The sequence below is a fragment of the Buteo buteo genome, chromosome 16 (assembly GCF_964188355.1).
Source record: "Buteo buteo chromosome 16, bButBut1.hap1.1, whole genome shotgun sequence".
Classification (NCBI taxonomy): Eukaryota; Metazoa; Chordata; class Aves; order Accipitriformes; family Accipitridae; genus Buteo; species Buteo buteo.
Genome location: NC_134186.1, coordinates 23,611,450 through 23,626,900, shown reverse-complemented (window position 1 = coordinate 23,626,900; position 15,451 = coordinate 23,611,450). Strand labels below are relative to the sequence as shown.

Genomic DNA, 15,451 nt, shown 5'->3' with positions numbered 1-15,451 from the left:
TAAACACAAGTTTTGAAGCAGGGCTCAGCACAACACAGTCTTTTGTGTGTGTCTTGGGTTTTATTAGTTCTTCTGCAATGCAAAAGAGGACAAGCAGAGAAACTTTTCAAAGAGGTGATTCACAGAAAATCCCGGAAGGCAAAAATCAACCATTAAAGAAAAACCAATGTCTATGGGCCTGTTCGGTACCACTGGATGCTGCATACAGCAAACAATGCTTATCTGATAGATTATGCATAATGTCGTGGGTGCCCAATTTGGACTGCTTTTATTGTTGCTTTTCAGCTCCAGAACTAAGTCAGTCAGTAACTACTTCTTTCCCTGCAAAAATCCTCTACTCAGCTGTAAATGAACATTGCAAAACCACTGTAATTCAGCAGTGTTGGTAAGCCCCTTTTCCTCTCATAATGGCCTGTCCCAGCCCCTAAAGTGCATATGCCGATTTGGTTCAAGTTTTATAATCTGGAATGTTCCACAGTGCCGCTTCAAAAACAGTTCCAGTTTAATTGTGCCTTCCCTAGGTAATTATGTCTGAAAAAATGCCAGTTCTGAATCTATTATTTATGTTATATGCAGCAATATCTTACCTATTTCATTTTGGAGTCTGGAATGTACTGTAGGCCAGAGAATTTTTACCTACCTTAATCTCCTAGGCAGGGCAATGGAAGTTTCTGACACACGGTAAAATACAGCTGGCCTAAGAGTCAGTGAGAAGAAGTCATGGAATGTTTTTCTCAAGGACTGCATGGGACCCAACATGTTCATTCTGAATCCCAGAATGCCTATTTTGGATCTTAAATGTTGCTTCAAATACACATGGGTGAAAGCTGTAATTAAGGGAAAATGCAGCACCAATAATAGCATGTTAAAAGTTAGCAATTCTCAATTGTCAGTACTGCAACAACTGAATATCTTATTACTTCTACCTTCTCCTCCCATGCATTGAATTTCTTTCATACTGACAAAGTGCATGTACTAATCATAGACTCTGAATGTTAAATTAACCAGGAAAAAGATATAAATTCGGTTGGTGTTTCTTGCGGGCATCAGTAGAAAACACTGATTTCAAATAATTTTGATTATAAAATTTTACTTCACAATCCTTTCCAGATCACAGATATTCATAATTAAAAAGAGTATGGAATTAATGTAATGTTAGCTGTTTCGCCATCAGCATCACATAAAGAAAAAAGAAACAATAAAATATGATGCAGAATTCACTCTTCCAATGATTGTCATTGAACTATTACATTAGTAAACATTCACAGTATGAAGTCTCTTTCAATATATCTCCAGCATATAAAGTAGTGCAAAAAAGCATTCCAGTCATTTTGCCTTTGCAGTCAGACCAGGTTAAATGATTCTCTTACTTCATTTCTTTCATTATTAGACAACAAATGCTGCAATGCCTCCAAAGAGAGTTATAAAAATAAACAATTTCTGGAGGGTCAGCAGCCTTTTCAAAGTAAATTTCCAGTTAAAAACAAGCATTATAGATTTCAAGAAAAAAATTTAGATCTATCTTCTGTAGAATATCTTTTTACAATAAATTTACCATTTGAAAAACAATGACTATGGTATCCAATGATTTATGGTAGCTGCTATTAAAGCACTGATAAATAGATAAATGACTACCAAACTTCATTGCTTCTTACATAGTAAATACCTCTGAATGCCAACTTTTACCACAGAGCTGTTATTAGTGATGTCGACAGTTCATGCACCCACTTTAAAACTGACTTGCTTTTAATAAATTTTTCAGCCTCATGTGCAAAACACTTGCATTCTAATAAAAATATAAAGTCTGAAATTACATCAGATCTAGCAATCCCTTCCTCAAGTTATACCACTTACTTGATATGTAATACAAGTTTAGCAACACTTTTTATTCGTATTTAACCATTGAATGGCATACTACTGTATGCTGTGGACTCATTTGCATATTTAATTATTTTCACTGCACTCTTTAATGCATAAATATATTTGGAAACGTTCAAAATTACACATCAGTTTCCACAGAATTTGAATTTACACAGTTTTTCTTCTCTGACTCACTGCTATTCCCCGTGTCCTGACTTTTTTTCTCCTTTACACAAAGAGATTCTTTAACTCCTTCTTCCATCTCCAAATATTCTGATTTATCCTCTGTGGATGAAGATGATGCGCTTCTAAATTTCTTCAGTAAATTTGTTGGGAGGTAAGGGCAACTGACTGCATTTTGCATCAGCTGCGTTTGTTCTTCATTCTCAGTCTCTCTGTGGTAGAAATAGTTAAAATTGGAGACAATCACTGGCACTGGTAAAGCAATGGTTAACACTCCCGCAATGGCACACAAGGACCCAACTATTTTCCCACCCACAGTTATGGGTTTCATATCCCCATAACCAACTGTAGTCATGGTCACTACAGCCCACCAAAAGGCATCTGGGATGCTTTGAAAATGGGTGGCAGGCTCATCAGCTTCGGCGAAGTAAACAGCACTGGAAAACAAAATGACTCCAATAAAAAGAAAAAAGATGAGGAGGCCGAGTTCCCTCATGCTGGCCCTGAGTGTATGACCCAGGATCTGCAAACCCTTGGAGTGCCTGGAGAGCTTGAAGATGCGAAACACCCTGACCAGACGGATGATCCTCAGGATGGCAAAAGACATGGCCTGTTGACCATTACTGCCCTGCTCTTGCGCCAAGTCAGTGCCCAGAGTAATGAAGTAAGGCAAGATGGAGACAATGTCTATGATGTTCATGATGTTCTTGAAGAAGTGTGCTTTGCTTGGACATGCAAAGCAGCGCACTGTAAACTCAAAGGAGAACCAAATGATGCATACTGTCTCTACAATGAAAAAAGGGTCATTGAAGATGGTGTGCTCCCCAGCGTCCAGGTGAAGTGACTCATTAGAAAGTCCCTTCCCTAAGCTCAGGGACATGACGAATTCTTTGTCATCTCTGAACTCTGGCAAAGTCTCCAGACAAAAGATGACAATGGAGATCAAGATGACCAAGACAGAGACAATGGCAATGCCTCTGGCTGGACTGGAGCTCTCTGGGTACTCAAACAGCAGCCAAACCTGCCTCTTAAACTCATTCTCCGGCAAAGCTTTGTCCTCTTCCTCTTTGACAAACCCTTCATCCTCCCTAAACTTGAGCATGGCCTCCTCCCCAAGTTGGTAGAATTTCACCTCCTCGGTGAAGATGTCAAAGGGTACATTGACTGGCCTCTTCAGCCGACCACCACTCTGGTAGTAGTACAGGATGGCATCAAAGCTGGGCCGGTTCCTATCAAAGAAGTATTCATTCCTGAGAGGGTCAAAGTACCTCCCTCGCTTCGCTGGATCACCCAACAACGTCTCCGGGAACTGAGCTAATGTCTTCAGTTGGGTCTCAAACCGCAGTCCTGACACGTTGATTACCACACGCTCACAACACTCGTACTCACTGTAGCGAACAGAGCTGTAACCCCCAGGGCCTCCACCATCATCAGGTGGCTGGTCTGAGTATGAAAACTCATCCTCCCCATAGTCATCACTGTAGTAGAGCTTTCCTTCTTCCTCATCGTCTTCATCCTCGTCTTCATCCTCCTCTTCCTCCTCACTCAAGTCCTTCAGTATTCTCTCTTCAGAACCACTGAGAGGCAGCAGCTCAGAACAGGGGAAGGAGGCCCCACACTCCCTACTTCCCAAGTGGTGGCTCCTCTTCTTCCCTTTCTTCCGCCTCTTACCACTCTGGCGGTGGGGCATGCTGCTGCGTGACGCATTCCCACCATGAGAGGAGGATGCACCTCGACTCTGTTCCTGATGGTAGTGGTGATACGGTCCACCTCCACCTGTTGCCCCACCTTCTACCGCTGCTGTGGCTGCTGCTACGGCTGCAGCTGCTGCGGCTCTTGACTGTGCCAGCCGCTCTCTCTCTCGGGCCCGAGCTTGGACCGCATATCCGTAGGGCATGTGGCTGTTGCACCCAGAGCTATCTGCACTCACCATTGCAACCTCCATTTTGCGACTGCTTTTTTTTATCGCTTAATGCAAACAGGTTTTGTTTTATTTACAGCGTAACCTTAGCTTTCACTAGAAAGTTCAAAGCCATTTGCATTTGGAGGACAGTCCCTTGGACATAGACCAGGGCAACATAGTTGTAAGACTGAATCTATGTTTTGGAAAACCACAGATCTGCATTTTCTTATTGTCCAGAATGTTTGACACAAACTACTGTTTTGCTAATAAGAAAAGATGAAACTCTCAAATTGAACCAGGGAACAGCTGAGGCCTTGTTCTTTCATCCACCAAGCAAGCCCTTTTATTTTCATTTACCTCCTGTGGCTATCACAGATCTGATCAGAATCATGACTACCTTGCAGGCATTCATGAGGAAAAAAACACACAAATCAAAGAGTACCTGCTCTCCACAGATGGTTTTAGTTCATCATTGCAACCAAATGCAAATAGTCTCTTTCCTCATAATTTGTTCCTGGTAATGCTTTGGCCTAACAATCTTACTGTTTAATATCATTACTTGGGGAGTTGAAGTAAATTCCAGCCATCACTTTATTTACACAGTGAGGAGGTCTTTGCAAATCCTTTCTTCAGCCTGTCAGCAATGTCTCAAACCTGGGAGCAGCACCCAGGGCGTCAGCAGCAGTGGTAAGAGGAGGAGGAGGAGGAGGAGGAGGAGGAGATGAAGACTGAGAAACTGGCTCTGAGGTCCCCATAGGACATAAGGGAGTGGATGGGTCACCCTTTGGTTATGGTCATGCAGAAGAAGCACTTAACCTGAAGCACATGCACAAACACACAAAAATAAACAAAACAAAAAGGGAAAAGATTGGATTGTTTTCCTAAAAGGTCACAGTGATCAAATGAAACTGTGTCATCTATTACCACGGTATTCAAATCTTCCCCTACCCACACTATTCACACTTCTACATTACACACACACCCACATCACATGCACAGAGATTTTGAACGACTCTGTGGGTAAGGATGTGGGTGGGTATGTCACATATATATAGACAGAGATACAAAATCCCCACCCATATAAGCACTTGCGTCCATACACAAACACATGCATGCTTCTGAAACACCAACACATATAAACACTAATAAAAATACTGCAATACACAGTGCATTCAGATCTTTGAGTACATACGTAATAGATACACCTACATATATCTATATGAAGTATTAAAGAATAAATACATCTATACAAAGAGCTTTTGTTGTATTTGTAGAAACACATAAGATGCAGGAATGTTACATTTTAATCTGTAAGTTAAATGTCTTTCAATCATAATGAACATCTCACTGAATTTAATCTGGAAACAGGCACGTACAATGCTCACTCAAGTGAAAATACTGTGATATGATATGTCAAGAAAACACAACTGCAGGTGCACCGAAGCAACATCTACATGCAAGCACACACACAAAAAAACACGCACACACACACACCCCTTTGAAACAGAAGCCTCGTTTATAGCTGCATCTATTAATACATGATAGAAGGTGAATATGAGCTATTAAATAAGGCTATTTTTAAAATCGTGCCTACGTGTCATGCAGAAAAAGATCTTAAAAACGCTATCATACTTACTGTTCCTAGGCAGAGAAATAGCAATGCTGTTCCTGCTAGTGTAAGGATCTGGTGACAGCAGTCCCGAGGAGGGGGCTATGCCGACTGATCTACATTTGCAGGTGTGTATGGTCAGTCAGCACCACAGGTTGACCAGTTATTTCTCTCCCTTCTTGCCGGGTGCAACAAGAGCGCCAGGAGTGAGCCAGTGAGGCAGTTTAGGCTGGGGGCACTCTGCACAGCCACAGACACTGCTTCTCGCCCAGGCATTTGCAAAAAGGCAACAAGCAAGAGTCTTGTTCCAAAAGGAAAAAAAATGAAGGTGGCGTGTTCGTGTGTGTGTGTGTGTGTGAGACGGATGGAATGAATGGATGAGCGCGATCACTAGTCCTTCCAAGCCCAGCTTTCGCAGCAGATTTGTAAAACGTTAAATAATCCGCGTACCAAGCGTGTTTCCACTGACGGGAGGACGGGCGTCGCTTCTTGCAGTTTCTCCCCCCGGCACGTCCAGACGGCAGCGGCTCAGCCAGCACCCGCCCGCATCATCCACTTGTTGTGCCGGTTTTCGGTCATGCTTACCAGAAAAACAAACAAAAAAAAAAAAAAAAACAAACAAACACCACACCAAAAGCCCAAACCAAAAAAAACCCCAAATCAAAAAAAAAAAAACCACCGAGAGGAGACAGCAGCCCTCTACTACGGGCTGTTCTTGCCTGATTTTTTTAAAGCCGCAGCTAGCAGCCGCGCGGCCGAGCCGCAAAGGTGCTCCCGCCGCCAGCCCTGTTGCTCCGCGGAGGAGCCGGACCCGGACCCGGACCCGGAGCCGGAGCCGAAGCCGGAGCCGAAGCCGGAGCCGGAGCCGGAGCCGGAGCCGCCCGCCCGCCTGCGCGCCGCCGGGCTCCGCGGCCGCTGTAGCGCGCCTTGCCCGGCTCGCCGTCGGCCCCTGGCGGCTGCCGCCCCGCACTGCGCCCCTGCTCCGCGGCACGGCTTCTTACACACACACACACACACGCACATCCCCCCCACACCCACCCCCCGCCTCGCCTCGCCCCTGGCTCTCCCTTTTTTTTCCGTATTAATGTATTAATTATTGAAACGAATATTCCAGTGCTCAATAATGCATTGGCTGGCTAACACACCTTTGTGCTCAAAGCAACGCTACCAGCCCCGGCTCGTTTTGTGGGGTTTCTTTTAAGGAAGAAAAACGCATGGTTGAGGTGGCCCAGGGAATTTCAAAACTTAGTGCAGGTCAAGTTTCCTAGAAAGAGGAAAGAGCTGCTGCTTCGCTCGCCCCAAACCCTCTCCAAAGGTACAAGCAAACCAGAAAACAATTTCCTCTGCTCCTGCCCAACACGGCCAAGCCAGCACACGGCCTGCCAGCTGCACAGGTCTTGCAAATTAAGCCAAACTAACTCTTACTCCTAATTCTACACCTACACAGAAAAGGAGGTCTTAGGTCACGAAGAGGGTACTGTTGTGTATTTGGTAGATGAGACAAAAAAATAATAGAGTTTTAACACCTCTGCCAAAGCTGTCAAACATTTGCTCCCTCTGCCCGCTGTCTGTAACACAAGCAGCATATAAACTGGCTATTTCTTCTGCACCTAGAAAATCCAAACTGTTACCGATTCCGCTCTCTGTAAGCAAGCACCATGAAAATGCAGCTTGCCTATATTTGACATCACAGCCACAATTCTACCATCTCAATAAAAACTGAGTGTAGGCATTCTTACCTAACATGGAAAAAGAAAAGAAAGATTTTGGTGCTTTAGAGCCCTATAGAAAGGATCATAGCGAGGACAAATCAAAAGTAGCACTCACTCCGGACACTTTGCCTCAAGGTGTTTGCAACTGGTGTTTGCAACTTCAACATGTGCAAGTAAGTGTGTTAGGCATTTTTTTCATTGCCTAGGTCCACACTTTCTCCACAGTCCAGAGAAACCAAGAAAGCCTGGTGACTATTCCCCTTCAGATCCCTAGTAGCACGACCCAGATTATCCATGTTGCCTCTCTGTCTCTTACTGCCTACATCAGTTAGTGCTCATACTCTTGATCCCATTCATTTGAGTAGGTGACATATGAGTATATAAGGGAGAATGAAGGATCAACCAAATAAACATACTGAATGCCAGACATCAAATCAGTTCATAAGGATCTTGCCAAAAGTACTGTGAAATGTATAAATGGCAGCTCTATCTAACCAATTTTTCAACAATCACAATCCTTCAGGTTCCACGGGCAAGTAAAAGACATATAGAAATTCCTAATGTCAGCCCAAATGCCATTGAAATACAAAGTGGTGTCATCACAAGAGCAGTCCAAAATTTTGATACTCCTGGGTGCAATTTAAAAGCATTCTACAAATTCATTTCCAATACCAAAACCCAGATTCTTCTGCAACTTGGCACAAGAGCATACCAGAGACAGGGATCAAACCCCTATCATCGTTTAGTCACAAGGACATGTACAATGCCATAAAAATAGAAGAGATATCATAGGTATGCTTTCTGAATGATTAGAAACACCTAGACTTATTCCTACTTCAGTAAAATTTAATTCTAGGGGCATTTTCCAGAATTCAGTCACTTCATTCTCTAAGAAGTGTTGCGCTGCATTTTATCAGTAGGACCTGAACACTTTTTTTATTTCTTTTTGAGATGTTTCAAAGGCTTCAGACCAAAAAAAAATTGCTTATCTAGTTTTTGCCTTTCTTCCAAAGTTTCAGATGCACTTTCTTGTCATTGTCTTAGGCAACTGTTAAACTGAAAAAATCAGTGGATACCTGAGTATAAAGACAAGTTGAAACAGACCAGTCACTTTGGTATGCCTTTTTGATCATTGTTATTCTTTTCTTTTTTAATACCTAAAGCATATTCTTGAGCAAAGATAAATAAACTGTGATGTATGAGGGGATGCACACATAAGACACATGTAACACTGATAATGGGAGAAGCAGAATAGCCTTTTTGTACCTTTTTTTAAATCCATTCTAATGTGATAGGGATCACGTATCTACATGCAATTCAATCTAACTCAGAGGTCTTATTTGATCCAATTTTTAACTGATTTAAAAGCAAAAAACGAGCTTTAAGTATTTACAGATGAATACTGTGACTCATTTCATTCAGCTTTGTATTTTCATAGTATTCAAAGAGCAATTTTTATTTAAAAGTTATTACATTCCCTCTGCCTCTTCATATTCATAAGGGATACTACTATTGGTGGAACAAAGAGAGAATACATACATGTCATTATCTTCGATAGTACTGTATTAAGAACGTTGCAGCACAGCAAAGGATGTGTAAGGTATGCAATCATACAGATTTGTTCTGTTTTACAGAGAAAACAGAGGAGAGGAAAAATAGGCATCATTATTGCTTATCAATGTATACAGTGCCAGAAAAAATACACAACAATTTAATACATTTTCATGCAAAGGGAACATGAGATTTAAAAAGCCTAACTTATGTTGCTATGCCCAGTATTAATACATGCTACCCCCAATTGCTGCAATTCACACTGGCAGAGTCTGGCCTCAGTCCAACACTAATCTTCCTGCTGTAATCAAGAGTTCTGTGCAGCGAATAAAACTGCACTACAGCTCAGTACTTATTGCACTTCTAGACCACAAATTATTCTATTTCCCTTTTAGTCTTCTCTTTTTACTCTTCTGCTCCTTCCTATGCTTGTTTCACTATTATTTCTATTAGCCTCTCAAGGCAACTCGGCCAACTTTCCAGAAGATCAGGAACTCCTTTCAAAACAAATGAAATGTTGCAGCAGTGGGCACGCAGGATAATCAAGTGAAAACACTGTAGTTACTCTATCATTTCCGATGTGATGAAACATGGTTCAGAACATGTGTTTCCTTCCCTCCCCCTCCCCGTTCTCAGCTGATTACAGTGCTGAAGATTCTTAGGTACCAAGGTAGCAATGAATTCTTGCCTCCACAGCTAGGTTTTCTCTCCCAGTGTTTATATCACTTTAGGGAGTTCATATTTTATTCATATTTTACTAACCAGGCTCAGTAAGACACCCCTGTCAAAGAATCTGGCTCGAGTACTCTTCTTTTGAGTATGACTGGCACTACTTAATGAGGTACTTAGCAGAATAAAATACAGCCTATCCTCAGTTTGTTCTTATACACAACATATATGAATGGCACATCTGTTCATTACTTGTACTGCAACAGGCTAATCCAAGGAAGTTGACATCCCAGAGAACAGCAGGCCTTTTATACTTTCTTGGGAAAGTATGCAAAACCGCTGCCATTTATTTACCATTGAGTTTATGATGAATAGCAGTACAAACACTGATGATATGTATATTTGGAGAATAATTTCTTCTACCAGAGTATGGACCTACTCAGAAACTAGGATAAAAATAGCATGTATAGTTTATTTTTGGACTTGAATATTTTGCTGTTCATTCTGGGCAGACAGGGACTCACATCACCATTATTCTTGAAATCAACAATAGCAAAAAAAAAAAAAAAAAAAGGATAGTATGGAGAGAAAGCCTCTAAATAAGGAACTGTGTGACAATGGAGATACCTCACTTATATTCTTGGTCCTACCCCAGACTTTCAAGATACGCACAGCCACATCACTCTTAATGCTAACCTCTCTTTTCTAGTACAACAAAGATCATTTCCCACCTTTATTTTTTCTCCTAACAATTTGTTTTTATTTAGAATGGAAGAACTTGGATCAGGCAATGCCCCTTCTTACAGATATTCCAAGTAGCAGTGAGCAGTGTGGATCTCCAGTTTGGATACTGTTACTGTAATTAACTCATGAAGGAAATGAGTTAGAATCAAAGAATTACTTAAATTACTGTGTCACTGGATTTGCTCTATTTCTGTATTCAAGAATCAGTGTATTATTCTGAATACACAATTTTCAAACTATGCTAACAGTAAATGCAATAATTATGAAACCTGAAAATATCAGGTGCTAAATTCTGGCTTGCATATATATTTGTCTAGATCAGATAACATTATGAGGCCATGGCAGGCTAATTTCTCACTGGGATTTTATCAGGAATACTCTGGAGGAAAATTAGGTAGTGGGCTAATAATTACTGTAGCTTTACACTATTAAGTTAACCATGACTTGCGGAACTGGAAAGGAACACCTGTAGGACAAGAGCTCAAAACTATTACTGTTAAAATAATGAAGACTTATTAGCTAGAAGTTCAAGTATCTCATGCTCCAGGAATATGCAGTAGTAAACTGTTAAATGAAGAAGCATGTAAAGAAAGGAATTTTAGATGTTCAAGTACAGCATCTAACATAACTCACATATATCTTTTTAGGTAAAAAAGGGTATTTCTATGAACTCAAAGCTTGTAGCAGGTAGATGTTGCTCAAGTTCTAGCAAATATATGTTTATTACTCTTATCTATGAAATTAGCATGAATGGAAGATATGTGCATGCAGGAACTGCAGGATCAAACTAAAAATAGTGGATACACCATTGTACCTATAACACTCTGAATCTTACTGGAAGGCTCCACTTACACTTAGTATTACACTTAAATTAGATGAGAAACCTAAATTTACTGGACTAGAACAATTCCTACTAAAGATTCCAGCCTATAGCTACAGGAAGTACATGTTTCACATGTAACTGTCTTGGTTCATAATTTGATGGTAACCATATATAGCTTCCAGATTAACCTTTGCGTCAAAATCAGCATAGTCTGCTCTGTCATCATCTTGTTACCCTACTGACGAATACAAACGAACCAGGATAGATAGCACATCAGACTGGCGAAGAGAGAAGCAGCAACAGGACTTCATACACTTCCCATTAAGTAGGTCAACAAAGAAAGGAATACAGCCATTTTCTTCTGACCTTTAGAGGTGTGTGTGAGGGAATGCTTTCATGCCACCACTGCACTAAAGGACCATTTTCCTCCTGCCATGATAAGGATACAGAAAATTGTTGCATGTTTTAAGAGGAGACTGATTCTGATAGATCTGAGTTCTTGAGGTGTATCAGAACTATGTCAGAGTATTCAGATATGAGACAAAAATTTTGATTCCACTCTTTTCCACAAGCGTGAAAACACAGATCCTGGAAGAATGTATGGGGGGTTTTAACCACACTTGATAGCCTTGCATATCAGAGAAAATGTAGGCAATTTTTAATAAGGAGAACTATGCTGACAAAAATGAGAATCTATTCAACCTTATTCCTAATGGTTTCAAGATGAGATTCACATGGGAGCTAGATGCCTAGAAGTTTTAAGTGCCATGTGTACTGATCCACACGGGAAAGATTATAAAATAAACTGTTCCCAAATAAATTATATACTCATAAAAGTTCATTAAACCTCTTTATTTCAGAGATATTGTTGTATGATCTCCGGGGTGTACTAAGCACAAAGTTAACACAAAAAAAAAAATGTTCCCAGCTTGAATAAACACACAGAATTAACCAACCTTGGGTGCAATAACAGTTATTACTATAAAAGGTTGGAGAAAAATAAATTCTTGAGATTATAAAACAAAATAAATATTGTTGTGGCTAATTTTGAACTAGCAAGCAGTGTAGAAAGAATTTAATGATAGCCTTTATTCTGGTGTGAGGTAAACATATAGTTTTGTTGTTGTTGTTGTTGTCAGTATATTTACTGAGGAAAATCTTTCCAGAATGGAAATGGCCTTTCTAGAGGGTTGTCAATGAGAAGGAAATTGGTCTGGGGGCCAGCGACTAGATAGGAATCAAGAAATTAAAATAGGTATTGCAAAGGCAATATAAAAATTTCTCTAATACTGTTGTATATATGGAGATACTAAAAATACTTCAGAAATGACCATTTTGAAGGAGACCTGCATTTCAGGACATTAAGGATCATTTATGGTAATGCCTGGGAGACGTAAGGTACAATTAACACAATAAAATAATAAACCCTATACATCAGATCTAACCTGTTGACTGAAGCATCCAGCCTGTTGTCTTTTCTTCAGAGAAAACAGGAAGTAGTGTCCTGGAAATCACAGGCTGCCCTCTCAGTGTTTCTCCTCATGTTCAGGCAGAACTGTCACAACAGGTGAGGGAAGGAATTACAGCCAGAAACATCCTTTCTCTATTTATGCATCAGGGCAGGTAAAGGTGTAAGATATTAACTGCCATAGCCTCATTAGTACAGCCCTACACAGAGGTCCCAAAAGTGGCACCTCATCCCTGCAGTCCAAATAAATAGTTTGCATATACAGATCAGATATAATCTGTAGAGAACTGATGTTCTTTTGCACACTGGGGACAGAGTAACTCCTGAAAAATCCTTAGTTAAAATTAGCTCATTTCTACCCTATTCCTATTGCAGGTCAGTAAAAAACTCCTTATCAACCCCTAAATTTAGAAAAATCTTGTGGTTCTCAGCTGCAGTTTACCATAGCAAATTTCCTCGTATTTGTGTATAAGTGTGGGAACTCTCATTGTGTTATTAGGTGCCTCTGGGCATTGCTTAACTCTTGTTGAACACAAACAGGGGCAGGAGTTTTCATATGGAGACCAAAAACCAGCTGTAGTTTATGAACACAATTATCATTCATATGAGATCCTGAAAACTGAATTAAACTTAGCTTTTTTAAAGATTTGGCACTATACCTGTGTCAAAATTCTGTGTCAGAAATTAGAATGTGGAAATTCCAACCCAAATGTTAACCTCAGCATGGAAGCCCAAGGTTGAAAGTCTTACTGAGTGTGTTGCTAAACTCAGAAAGTTAAAGTAAGTCGATCTAAGGGTCCAGGTACTTCAGATCTTTTCAGTCTAACAGATTAATTTCTTTCTTATATTGAAGCCAAAAGCTTCAACGAATTGTTCAGCATTAGGCCTGTGTAGCTAATTAGTTGGAACTGGAACCTTTAGTAGCCAGCAGATAACTTGCTCTGTGGGATACAGAGCTAAATATATAATTTATTTAGGAACAGCTTATCACATTCCCCATGTGGATCAGTATAAATGGCACATAAAGCTATTAGATGTCTAGCTCCCATCTGAATCCAACAGGAATCAAGTTGAAAATGGACTTTTGTTTTTGTCAACATAATGCTCTGAACCCATTGACTAAAAGAGCCTAATGCTGAAGAATTTGGTGAGGTTTCTGATGAGCTCAAGATGAGCTATAAATCCCTCTGTACTAACTGAAAGGGCCTAATCTACCTAGGCTCTTAGATCCCCTTACTTGACTCTCAGGACTTAACAATACCCTTCTTATGAATACAGTAGTGCTTCACACAAGGGATTGTTGATGTGTCAGTTGTGAAAGCATCCTCTGCACTAACTGTGCTGTGAACATTCACCCTCCTTCTCTGCACCACCATCTCAACATACTATGAAATGGATTAATCAATGAATATTGCACACAGCCACCAGATGAACAACACAGCAGTTTCTGTCCCCAAGTAAAAATAATAACCTGAAGCTATTCCCTAGACAAACAAAAAAATCATGGTCTGTTGGCTGTGTTGTCATGCCATTGTGTATCTAATCTGTTGAACATGCACTCGCTTAGGTATAAACAGTAGTTACAGGAAGAGACTCCCTTCTGATTAAAATGACCTTTGCAAAGCAATCTCACGTTCAGGAATGTTCATAAGGAGTTTTAATAAGGTAAAAGCCAAAAGAACTAACATAAAAATTCAGTACCTCTTTTACTGGGACAGACTTTTCATCCTTTCTGCTATGCACACTTCAGGCAGACACCTTCATTTATTCTAGGGAAATATTAGAAAGTAACATCTTCCATTTTTCCTTTTCCTGAAGGAAAATGAAGAATGCTGAGGGTTAGCTTTAAAGCAATCTAAAGTTGGCTAAGTAGCCCAGAATAAATCTGGACTATCTAAAGGTAGGAATTAGCCTTTTAATGATCGGAAAGCAAGTAGATCCTGATAATAGTTTTCTTTGAATACAGTCCAAACACATCCCCTGTTTTATCCACAACTAAAGAAAAGAACTTTTCTCATTGCTTGCATATGTCCATTACCTATCTTTAGCTAGGAAGACAGATAAATGAGCAACTACCACCTTTACGGAGTAATTTATAAAGTCTTGGTTCAGCAGAGTGGGAGTTCTAAATGAATGTTATTTTACATTTGAGTAAATGCCTGAAAGATCAGGTTTTTTATGCAGTTCTGGAACTTGCTTTATAATAACAATGCACTCTCTCAAACTAGTAGGAAAAATATCTGGTATAAAAATGGCCATTATCTAGGGAAATCATAATTGGTTTTCATATCAGCTTTCCTTCTTAAAATACCCAATACAGAATAGCAATTATATCCTGACTATAGCAATTGAGATGCTGACAAACTAAAGACCCACTATACACATAAATAGGCTGATTTTTGTTTACAGGTGACAAGAAAGCTAACCTTTAAAAGATACTTATGCCATCCCTTAATCATTCTACTGAGATTTACATATTTTATTTGTGGCATTTCAGCACTTTCTACACACTGGTTCAACAAGGTAAACAAACATGTATCTTACTGAAAGGAATCAATTAGTTCCATTGCCTTTTGTGGACCACTCTTTACTTCAATATGTCCTGATGCTCCTTGCTGAACTGTGCGGTAACTAACTCTTAACATATATGGATCTTTGTATCTCTCTTGTTCTCTTTCGCACAATGGGAATTTGTCTACAGTTGTTTTTATGCAACCCTATGTAACTTATATTATTCTTACCATGCATTTCCATTTCCTGTCATAGTTGTGTTTATTTGCATGGGCATAGCCCAGGCAGTCCAGTTTCCACTGGGCCACAATACACAAAATGGTATTTGGTGGGGTTTTGTTCAAACAGCATTGTTTGTTCCAGTCTGTTATTAAATCCAAAGTTCTGCCTCTTACTTCACCTTGCTATATTTTCATGA

At 40.1% G+C, this 15,451-nt stretch overlaps 1 protein-coding gene across 1 annotated transcript; it reads right to left on the bottom strand.

Annotated features, from left to right (window-relative positions):
- Positions 1-1,811: 1,811 nt before the first annotated feature.
- On the bottom strand, positions 1,812-4,567 carry KCNA4 (potassium voltage-gated channel subfamily A member 4). The gene has a single exon (XM_075047094.1). It carries the CDS (start codon positions 3,986-3,988, stop codon positions 2,000-2,002), a length of 1,989 nt encoding a protein of 662 aa, XP_074903195.1. The 5' UTR covers positions 3,989-4,567; the 3' UTR covers positions 1,812-1,999.
- Between the last annotated feature and the right edge of the window lie 10,884 nt (positions 4,568-15,451).

Bases quoted from the DNA above. Each gene is read 5' to 3' on its own strand.
- KCNA4 (XM_075047094.1), bottom strand. From the start codon at position 3,988: ATGGAGGTTGCAATGGTGAGTGCAGATAGCTCTGGGTGCAACAGCCAC.